General features: G+C 40.5%; 2 protein-coding genes across 3 annotated transcripts; both read right to left on the reverse strand.

Annotated features, from left to right (window-relative positions):
• Positions 1-348: 348 nt before the first annotated feature.
• Positions 349-6,625, reverse strand: LOC133021926 (sterol 26-hydroxylase, mitochondrial). Its single transcript, XM_061088935.1, has 9 exons — positions 6,389-6,625; positions 5,808-5,989; positions 4,402-4,601; positions 3,603-3,800; positions 2,677-2,840; positions 1,997-2,163; positions 1,470-1,551; positions 1,131-1,331; positions 349-480 (listed from the first exon to the last, which is right to left on the reverse strand). Exons 1-9 carry the CDS (start codon positions 6,623-6,625, stop codon positions 349-351), a joined length of 1,563 nt encoding a protein of 520 aa, XP_060944918.1.
• Positions 6,626-8,152: 1,527 nt separating this feature from the next.
• LOC133021696 (mitochondrial chaperone BCS1) lies at positions 8,153-12,087 on the reverse strand. Of its 2 annotated transcripts, none has more exons than XM_061088652.1 (7): positions 11,543-12,087; positions 10,474-10,613; positions 10,163-10,357; positions 9,450-9,513; positions 9,179-9,351; positions 8,860-8,977; positions 8,153-8,524 (listed from the first exon to the last, which is right to left on the reverse strand). In XM_061088652.1, the coding sequence occupies exons 1-7, from the start codon at positions 11,860-11,862 to the stop codon at positions 8,272-8,274; spliced, it is 1,263 nt and encodes a 420-aa protein (XP_060944635.1). In that variant the 5' UTR covers positions 11,863-12,087; the 3' UTR covers positions 8,153-8,271. The 2 variants fall into 2 exon arrangements, with proteins under 2 accessions (XP_060944635.1, XP_060944636.1); XM_061088653.1 differs by lacking the exon at positions 11,543-12,087 and adding an exon at positions 11,288-11,295.
• Positions 12,088-16,158: the final 4,071 nt, after the last annotated feature.

Genomic DNA, 16,158 nt, shown 5'->3' on the forward strand with positions numbered 1-16,158 from the left:
CCAACACCTTTATATAACCAAAGCTTTACTCGCAACATGAATTATGCCAGCAGCTCATTCAGAATGGAACAGAGATCATTAACCTTGGATCATTAACATCACAAAAATTCATTTTATCATGTAACCACAGCATCACTCATTTATTATCTAATAACAAAAACCAATGCATCTTGCTGGTGTATGATATCTATGTCTGTATATGATAATGTTAGCATTTCAGTAGCATAAATTGGTCTTCACAAAATTGAATGGAAGATAGATATATAAAGCTTAAAAACCTACAAAATACACTTAAAGACACAAATACAAACTCTCAGATGCAACATTTGCTTTAAAATCAAACACAAATCAAGCTGTGTTTTCACGTGGTCTCTCCACAAAGTGCAGGTTCACTTGCTGCTCTGGAACCAGGACGGTGCGGCTGACGCACTTCAACTCTCCCATCGTTGGGTCGGGTTTGATTTCAAACAGCCTGATTAGCTGGGAGGCACAAAAAGAAATATGGAGTTAGTGCAGTCACTTTATTAAAGAGCTGACTGAATGATAAGATGCTTTTTTATTAGCGCCGCTATACAGGGGAATTTGCCATGAAGCCTTGTCAACATAGTTGCCTATAATTCTTGGATTGATTCCACAGAAACTAGTTCAACTTTAAACTTGCACTTATCAGTATTTCTGTAATTCCTTATTTAATTAGAATGAAAATCACTTTTCACCAGTTCTGCTGAGCATTTTGCATGTATCAGCTCATTCCTTCGTTTTAATGCCCACAAACTTATGGAGGACCATACATGACTAAAGTATAAATAAATAAATGTATAAATAAATACAGAAATAAATAAATAAATAAATGTGGAAATATATTTAAGACCTTTATTTAGACATTTCTGTTGTTATTAACATATTTATTTATTTATTTCTGTATTAATTTATGTATTTCCTTTTTTATATATTTATTTATTTATTTCTGTATTATTTATACATTTATTTATTTATACTTAGGTCATGTATGGTCCTCCATACAAACTAAGTTGAACAAAGTAAGAAATCAGCTGGTGAACTCATGTTGGAGCAAAGAAAAATCTGAAAAGTCTGAAAAGGAGTTTTCTCAAGTTGAATCTGTCATTTACCTGAAACACGACCATGTACATCTCGAGCTCAGCGATCCGCCGCCCGACGCAGCCTCTCACCCCGAAGCCGAAGGGGATGGAGCCGAAGGGGTGTGGCATCTGGCGGCCATCGCGGAGCCATCTCTCCGGCCTGAACGTGAACGGCTCCGGGAACGCGTCTTCATCGTGACTGATGGCGTAGTGACAGAGCGTGAAAGTAGTCTGCAGGAGCAACAGTTGAGATATTAGACACGTCATAAACTACTATTCTAAAAAGACGACTTTTCTCTTTAAGTTATAATAAAAGTATTTTCAAAACCAGTACAAAAAGTGTAATAATGGTTAAAAAAAACTACCCACATTCTTGGAGAATCGATATCCACCAATCGCAACGCTCTTTGCTGAAACGATCCTCCCATTGATAGGAACCACCGGGTACATCCTGCAAACAGGAAAGAATCGTGTTTTTGTTTCAGAGAACTAAGACGATTTCATCCCGATCCCCTTCCAATACCACTACATATTCTTACATATTTATATATTTTTGTTGTTTTATACATATATATATATATATATATATATATATATATATATATATATATATATATTATTGTACTTTCCACTCCAGCAGCACAAGAACACTTCCCTACTGGACACTGACACAATCACATCATTGGATTCCATTCCTGTATCTGTAAATATGTTCTCCGTATGTGATTTATGTATGTATGTCAGTGAGGTGTTAAAGTGTATAAGCTACTGGATGATCTAAATTTCCCACGGGATTAATAAAGTATCCATCTATCTATCTATCTATATACATGTTTTGACATTACTGTGGCAGCAGAGCCCCATCACAACACCTTCTCCTCTCTAACCACCTCTACCTCAGGGCCTCCTTGATGACAGCCCTTAAGTATGGCATCCGAGTGACCTCAGCCGCGGAGGGGGTCCGGTCCGCTGGGACGAATGTTGACACTTCTTCATAAAGTCTGTCCTGGATTTGGGGGTCCCGGGACAGCAGGTGCAAAGTCCAGGTGAGGGTATTGGACGTCTTGGACAAACAAAGAGAAGCCAATAAGAAGAACACAGGCAGAGAGAGATGATATCTGTTCATGAGATGTATTCAGAGTGGGTCATAAAAGCTAAAGTGGTGTGTTTTTTGTGGGGTAGATTTCGTTTTCACCTATTTATTCTACTACAATTCTGCAGTCAAAGTAGAAATATCCTCTGAGAAGTATAACAGAGTATTAGGGCCGTATTCACTCTTATAGTAATAGAGTATTAATAGAGTATAATAGAGTCATTTTCCATCAATCCTCTGTGGTTCTAGACACTTTCTTACCCAATCTTTACGATACTTATGATAATTTTATGCTGAGCAGCCAAAATATTAAGTATTTCATCTTGTTAACATAAGAAGACACTTGGCATTCCTTATTCAAACACAGGGAACAGGCTGATCTTCCAATATTGCCCCTGTAAAATGACACATAGCCTCAAATTACCAATTTATTCTCTCTAATTTCTATTTTCTTCAACCTAACACTGGAAGTGTCACAGTTACCGTGTCCACTCCGGCTAGGAGCAGCTCGGTGATGCTGCCGTACACGTCCTTCAGGCTCATCTCAGTGTTGGCGAGGAGGTGCGTTAGATACTCTCCCTCCACTTCCTGTCTGTTGTCCACACGCCACTGAATGTCCTCCATCTTCTTATCAATCAGCACTTTAGCTGGGATAAGGGTTTCATTTTATCATCCACCATACAGACTAAATGAACCCCTCATACATTTTCTTCTGTGATTTAAAGGCAGAATAACAGGTGAATCATTTATACATTTTGGGAAATATGCCGGTTGCTTTCTTGCAAAGAGTTAGATGAGAGGATTGATGCCACTGTCATCTTTGTACTATGATGCTACAGCTAGAAATCCTTTAGCTGTCCTTCACACTGGTTGAACCTGTACAATGAATGGGTTTGAAAATGTTTTATAATAATGGGCAGAAGAAGACTCTTGGTTGAATTTAGAGATGTAGAAAAACAGAACTATGATGAATCTCAAACAAAGAGAAATTAGATAGGATACTAGCAAATTGCCATTTGTAGTTTAGTATGTTAATTAGTACAGTAATAATAAAGATGATAATAACATGGATTCTTGATGCACATTTAAAGGAACCATAGGCTGCTTAACAAAGTCAGGAAATTAAATGAATATAAGTCGATACATTGATATTTTAGAGATTTTTGTGTCCTAGAATTGGTACCAACATTAGCCCCAAACATCCAGTATCAGTTGGCCAGTACTGGTTCTGTAGTTTGATATTCAGTGTTCAGCTATGACAGTGGCATCAATATTCTTCACTAGAATTTTATGAAACAAAAAATAAACAAAATAGCGTATTTAAATTAACTTTGAGTAATGACACATATACTCAATCAGGAATTCTACATTATTTACCACCTCTGCTCTGCCTTTCTTGTTCAACTCACCGAAAGTGAAGATGCCGTCCCAGCCGGCGATGTAGCGTTTCCAGTAGGGCAGCAGGTTGCGGCTCCACTTGGGCGTCACCATCACAGGCAAGCTGTTGGTGAACATCTCACTTATGGCATTGATGAAGTCTTGTGTACCTGCGGGAATTTCCTTTTCCAGACTCCCAAGCCTGGTCTCAAACAGAATGGAAGCAATACCTGAGTGGAGATGGGTAAGAGACAAGATAAGATAAGATAATCCTTTATTAGTCCCTCAAGGGGGAAATTTGCAACATTACAGCAGCAAGAGTAAAAAATAGGCTTCAGTAAGTTATAACAAGTAACAAGCAATACTTAAGTGCAAGAAAGGAAGATCAGAAAAAACCTCAAAATTCTGAATCTGAATTACCATCAATACCAGAAAAAAACAACCTCAAACTTCATTTACACATTTGCATATATGTATATAGTAAGTACACCTTTAACTAAGTTTGTGTAAGTACTTATTTTCATGATAAACCTTTTTTCTTTAAAACACATGTCTTCATTAATGTTGCATAAGTGGGATTTTTACCAACCTCTACACTGTCCAGGACTCCATAACCATCAACTTTGCTAACTTCTGATGTGGTCATTTTGATTAAGGATATTAATTTAGGTCCAGTTCCAAATTTGTAATAAGTAAGTTAATGAGACCTAATCAATAAATCTCGTTGCCTTCCTTTGGAGGAAGATTTGCCCCAAAGTTTCATTAATGTCAATAAATATTTGTATTATTAATATTTAATATGAGCGTGCCGCTTTCAGACTTTCTACAAACCCTCTAGTGAGAAGTGATAGAGCTCATTGGACACGTTGGTCACCAGATCTCCTGTGGGGCTGCTCTGCCGCAGACAGTGGATCCTCTGGATGAAGTCGGTAACCACGGCGCTGATGGCCCCCCCGTACTGGGCCGAGTCCTTCGGGTGCAGCATGCGCTTGTTCATTGTCGCTCTCAGGTTGTACCACTGCTCCTTCTCCCTGGGAACAGAAGGCAAACCAAAGCATCTCAGTGTAACCGGGTCAATTCTTAGTAAAGTGTCATAGTTTTAGCAGTGTTATTTTCCCACATTTAGATTTCATTTAGATTATTTGGCCTTGTTTAGATTTAGTGTCTTTCTGATTAATTGGTTTGATTATTGGTTTCTTTGATTTATTTTATTTTATTTTGTTCTATGGTAATGTGCAATATCAGAATCAGAAGGCATTTATTGCAAAGTAGGTTTACACCTACCTGGAATTTGCTCTGGTTATTGGTGCATACAATGAACATAAAAACACAATAAATACAACACACATAAGAAAAACAATAAAAAAGTATATATATTTACTCACTATTTACTTTTTATTTACTCCTTTTTTCTAATATTTATACAAAGTTACATTTATTTAGACATAAACATATCTATAAAAAAATATATAAAAGATAAAAGATATAAAAAGTGAAGTAAAAAGTGAAATGCAAAATGTAAAACAGTAGAACGGTGTCAAGTTGCAATATGAAATGTAATGCAGTATAATATAATATAATGTAATATGTGTTAATTGAACACATCCTTGAGGTGTGGGGGCAGAATAACAGTCCAAGTCAGGTGGGGATCCCGGGACTTGTTGATTCCCACATTTAGATTTCATTTAGATTATTTGTCCTTGTTTAGATTTAGTTTCTTTCTGATTAATTGGTTTGATGATTGCTTTCTTTGTTTTATTTTATTTTATTTTGTTCTTTGGCAACGTGCAATATGGTTGACTGGTACTGTGAAATCCGGGTTTAATGACTTGAATATTGGTGAGTTCTTGGCTGCATAAACTAGAGGCCCTCTTCTGTCATTTTGTTGTATTATATCGCTTGCAGTGTTAAGATTCTTGAAGTGTGCTGTGCTTGTTTAATGCATGATATTTTAGCTTTGTTAAATTGGGTCTGGAGCCTTTAACTTCTCAGTTTTTAATCTGTTATTTGTATCAAGTCCAGGCCAGTATACTTCAACCTTTGCACATGATCCTCTGCTGTTTGTTCCGTCTTTTTAAATCATTTGCCCGTATTGAATAAATTGTATATTTCTGAAATCTCAATTGACATTCAACTTTCACCCTAAAACCTTTGTGACCACTTCATCAGCACAAAGGTTCAAATGTGTCCCACACCAGCCCTAAAGAGATTTGGGAAGCAGTGTTTTTCATTCTTACACCGTGAAAGGCCCGTAGCCAAATCCTCTCAGGTCCCGATAGTCTCTCCACAGGGACATGTCTCCTCGACAGGGGAACTTGTCATCGTTCCTCATGACTTCCTCCAGCAGCTGTGGCGTGTTCACGGACACCGCCCTCATCCCGTCTCTGTATATGTTTCCATAGCGCCGCTTCTCATAGATCTGATGTGAACACCAGAGAGAGGAATGAACAGATTGCACAAGCAGTCGGATCGGTCGTAGGGAAGAAGAACATTCATGGTGTTGTTCCACGAGGAATGAGCAGAGCATGTGAGTGTGTGATGGTTTAGACGTGACTGGAACAGGGGAAACAATCCTCTCCTCTGTGAGAGTGAGCTGAGATTAGCTGTAGTTATCTGGAGGTTACTATGGGAACCACGGTAATTCAACAGGCCTGACCAGTTTTAGTGTGCATTGACACTGGGGAAAAGAGAATCAGAACCACAGAGTCTAAACTGAGATTTTTTGCCATGCATCAAAATATCCAGTGGACACTATTTGATGCAGATCAAAACAAGGATGCATCACTGTGATAGAAGCCTGGTGCTGCAGCTGGAATACCTGTAGCTCGTGCACACGCTTGAAGAAACCCTGGAACACTAATCTGTAGATCAGCTCCAAGGAGCTGACATGAGGCAGGTCCTTCCTGGTCCGAGGTTTGTCCTGGACGGCAGAGAGGACCCCCGGTGCAGAAGAGGAGCTTCTCAACCTGGAGCGGACCCGGACCACGGCGATGGGGCCAGGCAGCCGCCAGCCGCCACTCCTGCTCGTGAGGCATCGGGACAGACCTGAAGCCATGATGATGGAAAAATAGCAAACACAAAGAGGCCCCTGTGACATTCTACCAGGGTAACTGAGCAGGGAGGAGTCATGTTTCACTGAATGTTTAACCCCTCCAGTCCAACTCTCAAGGATCTACCAGGACCAGGAAGGCTAAAAGCTCTTTCCACTCGTTTATCTGAAGTGCAAAAACAAATTGAAAGGTCATATTTAGTTTGCTGGGTATCTAAAACACAATCCAGACAAATAATGCTCAAATGCACGGTAACGATACTTTCATTTCTGCAGTTGTGCTTTACTACGTATACATAAAAAAACTGAATGCCTTCAATTAAACTATTGAGGTTCGATGTCCTTGATGACAAAGAAGAGACTGAAGAGACTTTAAAACTTTGAGTTGCATGAAGCTAAAACAAATACACAGTGAATTTCCTATTGCAAAACATCTTGTTTTCTCGAAACCATTTCTCTCCCCAGGAAGAAAATCAAAACCACATTTTTCATCTTTGGCTTTCTCTTCATTTTACGTAATGGTGTCACATTTCATTTGAGTCTATGGTTTCTTCCTGTTCATTTCTCTGCACAGTCCTCATGTGTTAAAGGTCTCAACATTACAATGTGAAGGGCTTACAGATAATACGTGTGGTGCTTTGGGGCTTTTTGAAATGAAATTTGTAGAATTTCTATCATCTTGTAGACGACAACTTTCACTTGTGAGTTTCTGGTCTAATATTGCACTGTGATGTATTTGATAAGAATGGATTTATTATCATTTTCATCTCCATAAACATATTCAAGATGTAAATCCTCCGATTCTTTTCAGACATCTGGTTTCTATTTCTAATTTGACGAATCATGTTTAGTTCCCCCATGTTTTAAATCATCATCGTATCAGGAACTCATGAAATACCAGGAGCGTGTGTGTGTGTTCCCAGACAGCACACACAGACACACACAGTGAGATTAGAGCTCGTTCACGTGAAGCTTCTTATCACTGGAAAGAGGAGAAGCTGCAGTTGGTTTGTACCGAGCTTCAGTTTCATGTCCGCCTCCAGTCTGACCTGCTCTCACTTTTTGTTTTCATATTTCGTAAACTAAAATATATCTTTTTAAGGTTATTAGGCTAAAGCTATATGTTTGTATTTATTGGAAAGTGGGCTACTTCTTATTTTATACATTTCCCACAAATATGGGGAGGACTCAAATAGGCCTGCTTAGTTCTGTGTTGGGTAAAGAGTGGGTGGAGAGAAAAAGAGGGTAAATACGTATCTGCATTTTAATTTATTTGCATTAAAATGCTAAATAGGTGTTGGTAGAGATGGTAGCCAAAATGTCATCTGGACCTAAAACAGCTACAGAAAGTATCATTTGTGTTTTTAAGGAGAACTGTTGAAGCTACTGAAGCTCATGGGACTGTAAACGGTGAACAGAAAACAGGGTCTTGTCCCCAAATATCCACTTGACACCAAAACACACCAAATATTGGCTGATTTGTTGTCAGCTGATAGCCAACGGGTTTTGAGATTGGTATCACGTAGTCTGTGGTATCTTAGAACATTTGTTTTATTAAGAATACTAATAATATACAGTCAACTGGAAACAAATGGTTTGTTTTACATTTCTCTGTATTCAACTGTCTCCGAAGACAGCCCCCCCAGCTCCTTTCATCCTTTGATCTGGGCAACATTGTCTATAGATCCTTTAGCGTCTGCTTTGTGCATCAGAAAGTGTCCTTGCACCTGAGCAGCACTGATCTCCGAGCCGGCAGCGAGCGCCCGCTCTGCGAAGCGCTCGGCTTCAGAAGCCGGCTCCAGTGGGTAGAAGCGCCGGAACATCTGGGTGAGCTGCCAGTGGGTGCAGTGGCCGATGTACTGCTTCAGATCCACACGGCCGGGTCGGATCAGCGCCGCGTCCAACCTGCGTGAGCAGAGAACTCTCAATCAACGGCACGGACACAAAACACAAATGTCAAAGTCACATAGATAGACCTTGAAAAAAACAGTTCTATTCTCTAGCTATAATTGTGTTTGTTTTGAAAAGGTTTTAATATTTTGAACCTGGTGTACTTGATATTTGTACACTTGGGGCAGCAAAAGAAACTTAAAACCAACTTTTGAAGTCTTTATGGCAGATGCATTAGTCCTTTGCTTGTCTACACATCCAGACACACAGCCACATTCGTTCAAGAACTGCAGAGTTCAGTCATTTACTGTAAGTACCTTGTTTATATATTTACACTAATCCAAGTTTACCTGTCAATGAAGTTGGTGGTCATAAAAACTATTCTGGCCTCAGAGGAAGCCACTCCGTCCAGAGAGTTGAGCAGACCACTGAAGGTCAGTCTTCCCATTCCCTGAAAGGCCAGAGGGTCTGTGAGGCAAAGAGGAAGGTAACGTGAAACACAAAGAGCAGCCACAGCTGCACCAGGTAACTCAGTCGAGACTTGAAACTTGTGAATGAAAGGGCATGAAAGAAAAATCTGATTATTTAAAAAAAAGGAAGGGGATTCTGTATTTCTCAGTATATTAACAACAACTAACCCTAAACCAAGTGTCCTCCAGCTCTACTTACTCTCTGCTGGAATCAGGTCTCGGCTGACGAAGGCTGCGTCCACGTCCTCCAGCAGGATGATGCTCTGCTGCGGCGCCACGCTCAGCAGGTGGTTGAGCCGGTCGTCAGACAGGGTTCGGTCACTCAGGCTCATCAGACAGATGCTGTAGCCCAGCTCCCCAGCCAGAGCCGTGCTGAAGCACAAAGAGTCACAGACGGATGATGATGAGAAGACGATACCTGACTTAGTCCATCTACAGCAAATACTTCCAAGTACTAGTAGCACACTCACATAAAGCTGCTCTTGCCACATCCTGGGGGTCCATACAGCAGATATCCTCTTCTGTAGGGGATGCCTGCAGAGATTTAAGAGGATTGTGCGTTACAAAACATGCAAATTAACAAAAGTGTCAACAATTTATGTGCTTTTGCTCATTTTAACCACATTATACACATGCTGTAGCAAGTGCACAGACCAGGCCAAAACCAATACATCAGACAACAGAGGCAATCATGATACTAAAACCTAAATTAGATATTGAGATCATATTAAAATAAATTAAAGACAATTGTATTCCGCCCCCACACCTCAAGGATGTGTTAAATTAACACACAGAATATTATATTATACTGCATTACATTGCATATTGCAATTTGACACTGTTCACTGTTTTGCATTTTGCATTTCACTTCACTTTTTTATATCTTTTATCTTTTATATATTTTTATATAGATATGTTTATGTCTAAATAAATGTTACTTAGTATAAATATTAGACAAAGTGAGTAAATAAGAAGTAAATAGTGAGTAAATATATATTGTTTTTTATTGTTTTTCTTATGTGTGTTGTATTTATTGTGTTTTTATGCTTCTATGTTCATTGTATGCACCAATAACCAGAGCAAATTCCAGGTAGATGAAAACCTACTTGGCAATAAATACCTTCTGATTCTGATTCTGATATATTACACTGAATGAATATGTTTGAGCGCTGGTATAGTTCACCTCTGTCTGTGTACCACTTGGGGCTTCCAATGAAGTCCTTCACATCGTCCACGAGCTTCTCAGCCACGCCAGCCTCCAGCACCACGGAGCTCAGGGGTCTGCGTCGCCGTGGAAACCCAAAGGGTCTCCACTCAGCCCCCATGGCCGTGTACATCACCGTGCGCCCCTCCTCCTGCTTCAGGGCCAGTTCTCTTGCTACAAAACATGATTCACAGCTGCTTTGAAATGCCAATAAATGGTTAAAGGCCACAAGACTATTGCATGAGACAAGAATCTGTGAAACGTATCAGGAACATGATGTAGCTCTTTACCTTCTTGTAGGATATTAAAGAAGATTTGTCTGTCTCTGCCTAAAGCCGTGAAGGTGACGGACTCCCATGGGGTTCCAGTATTCAGATCCACCATCTGCTTCTCTCTGGTCCTCTCCACCCGGATCCACTTCCTCCCATACCTGCAGAGCACCACGGAGGACAAGATCACAAATGCTGAGAGAGCAGATTCATATACACTGCCGTTCAAAAGTTTGGAGTCACCCAGACAATTTCCTGTTTTCCATGAAAACTCACACTTTTATTTATCACATGAGTTGCAAAAGCAATAGAAAATATAGTCAAGACATTGACAAGGGTAGAAATAATTATTTTTATTTGAAATATTAATTTTGTTCTTCCATCTTTACTTTCATCAAAGAATGCTCCATTTGCAGCAATTACAGCATTGCCGACCTTTGGCATTCTAGCTGTTGATTTGTTGAGGTAATCTGTAGAAATTTCACCCCACGCTTCCTGAAGCACCTCCCACAAGGTGGAAAGTTAAGTTAATTTATGTTAATTAACTCCTAATGTATGTATAATGTTCACAGTTAAGTGATTTACATATATTTCTGTTTATACATTCATTATTGACATGTAGATGACCAGCGTGGAAAACATTAAAGTGCTGCCCAGAAAGTGATCCGTCTCCATCTTGTTGTTCCTTTACATTAAGAGTGATCCAACCCTCATGTTACAGTATCATCTCTATATTGTTTTTATGCCGTAAGCCTCAAACCTGATGCAAAGCTTTAAAAACAAGATGCCCTGTAGAACTAGATGTCATCAAGTAAGTCTTAGAATGAGCTCTCACCAGATGATGTGGTTTCCAGGGATTGGGTGAAAGTCAAGGTTCAGGTTCACAGTTAAGTGATTTACATATATTTCTGTTCATACATTCATTATGGACATGTTGATGTAGATGACCAGCGTGGAGAACATTAAAGTGCTGCTCAGAAAATGATCCGTCTCCATCTTGTTGTTGTTCCTTTATATTAAGAGTGATCCAACCCTCATATATTACAGTATCATCTCTATATGGTTTTCGTGTATTAGAATGAGCTCTCACCAGATGATGTGGTTCCCAGGGCTGGGGTGAAAGTCAAACTGCGTGTGCACCCGTCCACTCTCATGAGCCAGGTAGGAGGTCTGCACACTCAGGTGCTGCGTGTGCCTGGCGTGCTTGGTGATCCAGCTCAGCAGCCAGTGGTAGCTCTTGTCCCGGCTGGGCACCTCCAGGGTGATCATGTAGTTCCTGCGGAAGAAGATCATCCCCACCTGGGCTCCTTTCCGTGCCACTGCCAGTGCTGTGCCCACCCCGACCAGACCGAAGCCTGCCCCGAAGTAGGGGTTGTCCTTCAGGCCGTCCAGGAAGTCCGACAGGGGCATGATGGTTCCGGACTCAGACTCTACACTGTGGAGCTGGTGTGTAGTTGTGCTCACTAATGGCAGCTTCCGTCATGACAAAGTATAAACCTACCGCTCACATGTCTCCTGCTTCAGCTCATGTGTTCATGGTGGGACGCTGGTGGTCTCCAGTGTTCCCAGTGTTCCCAGTAAACCCGCCTCCTACAGCCCCATGTGTGCGCTGACTGGATTTCAGTGTTGTTCAATTCAAGCGGCGACCTCTATTGCACTTCCGGTGTAACATTTTACTCAATCCGACGGCCCGCCTGGCCTCTAACATTCGTTCCTCCCCCCGCAGTTTAATTATAACGTGTTTTAGCTCACACGCTAAATTATTAAAGCAGGTGTATTGTGTGTTTAATTTAAATTCTCTTATCAATTTAATTATAAGGACATTTATTGAGGAAGTTTGACAGAATCAGTAAAAATCATTTGGTTTCCAGATAAGATAACGTATGAGGAAATGGAATATTATAATTTTGTTTTTTAAAGAAAAATAAATGGAAGGTCAGCTACATTCTCATAGCATGTGTAACTTGCTCCTATTAAATTTATTTTTAAGAAATCCTTAAAAGATGCCAAAGATTGTCTGTATGTCAACTTTCAAAAGATTTTACTGAAGAAATTTAAAGGTAAATTTGGCTAATTTTCTTTGTAGCACTCATCACTTGCTCATATGTAATATAATTTAAAAAATAAGCACCTTAAGAGGTGAGAGATTTTTCACTTTACTCTTGTTCATGGAAACTCCCCATGTCTGTATGCCAAGTTTAAGAATTACATACAAATCATCCACCTCAGGGGGTAACATGTTATGTGAAATATAAGTAATTGTCTAAGCTTTCCTACTGAAATCTAACATGTAGTGATTTTGCAGGTATTTACAAAGGAAAGGACACAGCCCAACGTTATCAGACTCTGCTTTATGAAATCTAACTCAAGAACAACAAGAGGAGGGAACGAGTCCCTTCCATGTGAGTTCCAGCAACACTGAGCAGATACCCTGGAAAAAGTAAATGAACCAAGGGGATGCAAAACAATAAAATGGAGACATTTACCTTTAATACAAACTGAGTAAAGTGAAACACCAGAGACAGTTGAACAGTTTAAAACGATAGGAAGTGATGACACAGAGCACAGAGCAGGTAGAGAATAACATTAAAGTACATTAGTGTATGAGACAAGGCTGCAGGGTTCAATAAACAATTAATCTGGAAACCTTAACGTGTTATTTTTTTTTAACGCAAATTAATCATATCACCAAGTCTGACCACAATTTCCTGCCGTAGTCCTCCCGCACGGATGTTTACCCGCCTATGGGTGAAGAAGTAGTGAAGTGATGAGTGAGGAGACGGACCCCAGTGTGCTTAACGGCAAATTTAGATTTAAAAAGCTTCTGAATGGAAGTTTGGGAGTCCTGCAAACACAGGAGAGCTGAAAGTTCAGCAAGCTTCCCATGGACAGACAGAGGAGTCACTCATCCAGGATTTAGCCACACGCTGGAATTCAACACTGGAGATGATAAAGCGTATCCAGCACAACAAAGAGCCACTGAAGGCAACGCTGGCCCAGCAGAAGCACAACTTGGCCACTGTTGTGCAATAATGGTTAGGAGTGCCTTTAGGCGTTCAATAAATTTGTTTATCAAAATAAAATATAAAACATTAATATTTAAAATATTAATATTAAATCATAACTTTAGTTTGTTTAAGTTCTCGCGGGGCACCACCCTTCACAGAAGGGAAACGATAGCTAATTTATTGATTAAGATCAGTCTCATTTAGATCTAGTTCAATTAGACATCTTAATATGTACTATTACAGATTATATAATGAACAGTTAAGGTTTATAGAGTTCTTGACAGTGTAACGGTTGGCAAAATTCACTTATGCAACATTAATGAAAAGACAAGTTTAAAAGAAAGCATTTGTTATGGACATAATGAAGTATCAAAAACCAAGTTACTAACAAAATGTACTAACTTCCAAAGGTGAGTGTGTGTGTGTGTGTGTGTGTGTGTGTGTGTGTGTGTGTGTGTGTGTGTGCGTGTGTGTGTGTGTGTGTGTGTAAATTAGGGTGCTTTCAGAATGGTTGTTGAGCAACAGTTCACACCTTCTTCAGCATGCTTTCAAAATGGTGGTTTGACCCCCTAAGATAGCAGCCCCCCCTTTCTTCTTCAGAAGTGGTATTACGACATGCAGTGGGGTCTGAGCTAATGAGGTGAGGAGATATGCGGTGTCTGTGAAAATGCTAATCAGATAATGGCATAGTCTAGGTTGAGCCTAGCTTACATTAACTTTGATTTTACTTGTAGCAACAATAATACAACACATCAATCAAACTTATAAACACCACACATAATCAAATAAACAGTCTTGCTTATTCTAGTATAATAATTAAGCCCAGTATGTTACCAGTCCTTGAACAGGTAGAAAGTTGCTGTGCGGTCCGCCGTTCGTCCTGGCTTTGAAGTCTCTGGTTTGTGTGGTCTCTGCTTCCGCGGTTCTGTTGAGCTGTGGCTCAGATGCTGGTTCGAAGTTCTTACTTACAGGACACCGAGTCGCTGCAAGAAGTTTGAAGAAGCTTGAGATGCGTGGAGGTTTCCTTTAGAAGATGAGCTGTGAAGCTCGACCTTTGTCCTCCGGTTGTTGGATAGAGAAGATTTGAGCTGGAGAAATCCGGTTTCTCCATTTGCCGATGTAGGAGGAAAGGCCGGCAGCCTCCCGCTTCGAAGAGTTCTGGAAGAGACGGTTGTCCGCCTTCTGTCTTCGGTGGGGTTGAGGTAAGAGGAAGAATTGGAGGAGCCCGTGCTCTTTTATAGACCCAGTGACCCCCAGGTCATGTGGCCAAATTGACCAATTGGAGTTGACCCCGGTGGCTTTTCACACTTATCTGTCACTTTGCTGAAACAAAAGGAACCTGTAGCCTCTTGGGAGATTGAGTTCCCTCCAGCACATGCGGCATGTGGCTTTCTCAAGACAAAGAACATGTGCTTTCAGGTTTTGACTACACATACAGGATGAAAGAGAGGCCTGCGGTTTGCGCAAAAACCATGTCCCAACACTACGCTAACCTCAGCTGAATATGACAGGCTAGCAAATTTGGAAACACTGCTGGAGCCATGCAGGTAAAGTGATTTTCCTAGTCTCGACTCATTTATTTTCTCCAAAACATTTTATTTTAGAAATAATTTGAGGCCTGTCCACTATATGGGTGTTGTGAATGAAAATTGTAGTCTATAATTCTGTCATGTTTGTGTTTGAAGGTATGTTACTGAGCTCTTGGGGCGGTTACAAATGTGTCCTGCTCTGTGGTCCTGCCTGCACTCTGCCACCTTCTGCATACAATGGAGATTTCAGATGTTGACCCTGCCTACGTAGTGCGCTTCAAGGCTGCATTCAAAGGGGACCTCCACACGCGAAAGGAGAACACAAACCTGTCATGGTTAAAGCTAGCAACAGCTCTAGATCACAGATTCAAGGACCTCAGGTGCGTGCCCAAAGCAGAGAGGGAAAAGGTGTGGCAAAAGCTGAGTCAGATGCTGAAGGAACAGGGAAACTGAATCACAGCCCTGCGGCGATGAAATGGAACCAGAGCCACCAAAGAAGAAAGTGTCTCTCCTACTGTTGGGGTCAGAGTCTGATGCACTTTTTAATGACAAAACTCTGGACAGGTATAGTATAGGGCAGAGTCCAGTGTCAGCATAGACACATGTCCGCTACAGTGGTAGTCAGCGCACACTGGTGCCCACGATAGGCTGGCACATCTTGCATAAAAGTACTTGGCCACACCTGCCTCAACAGTGCCATGTGAGAGACTATTTTCTTTGGCAGGCCACATTGTACAGAAGAAGAGGTCAGCTTTGTCATCTGAAAATGTCAACAAGCTAGTTTGCCTGAGTAACTGGTTAAAAGAAAAGTAGACGATGAACTGGTTGACTGAAGTCATGTAACACAACATGTTAACAGTTATTGAATTAAGTGTGTGTAAAGGTCCGTTCACTTTGTTTCTTTTCAGACACTTATGACATTCAGTTTATTATTCAGCTTTCATCCCACTTAGTGTAATGTTACCTCACAGTTAACAGAGAAGCTGTTTATATTTATTCTGTAGCAGAAGTTAACAGTTTCTCATATGCTTGTCTTCTATTTAAGTTGGCAGTTCATTATGGATGATGTGGGCAATGCCAAGCACTCCATGAGACTATGTATTAATTCTAATGATAAGGCACTTTAATCAGTTCAACCTTTGTGCAGTCAAAGAGTAGAGCCCAATTTC

Source organism: Limanda limanda, chromosome 16 (assembly GCF_963576545.1).
Source record: "Limanda limanda chromosome 16, fLimLim1.1, whole genome shotgun sequence".
NCBI lineage: Eukaryota > Metazoa > Chordata > Actinopteri > Pleuronectiformes > Pleuronectidae > Limanda > Limanda limanda.

What these genes read in the sequence shown, in the direction of transcription:
- LOC133021696 (XM_061088652.1), bottom strand. Translation starts at nt 11,862, where the DNA reads ATGCCCCTGTCGGACTTCCTGGACGGCCTGAAGGACAACCCCTACTTC. An exon ending in AGACCTGATTCCAGCAGAGA is followed by an intron (nt 8,978 to 9,178) that starts GTAAGTAGAGCT and finishes TTTGCCTCACAG; the next exon opens with ACCCTCTGGCCTTTCAGGGA. An exon ending in ACCACCAACTTCATTGACAG is followed by an intron (nt 8,525 to 8,859) that starts GTAAACTTGGAT and finishes CTGCTCACGCAG; the next exon opens with GTTGGACGCGGCGCTGATCC.
- LOC133021926 (XM_061088935.1), bottom strand. Translation starts at nt 6,625, where the DNA reads ATGGCTTCAGGTCTGTCCCGATGCCTCACGAGCAGGAGTGGCGGCTGG. An exon ending in GGCTACGGGCCTTTCACGGT is followed by an intron (nt 4,602 to 5,807) that starts GTAAGAATGAAA and finishes TTCTGTTCCCAG; the next exon opens with GGAGAAGGAGCAGTGGTACA. An exon ending in GGACGGCATCTTCACTTTCG is followed by an intron (nt 2,841 to 3,602) that starts GTGAGTTGAACA and finishes CCCTTATCCCAG; the next exon opens with CTAAAGTGCTGATTGATAAG.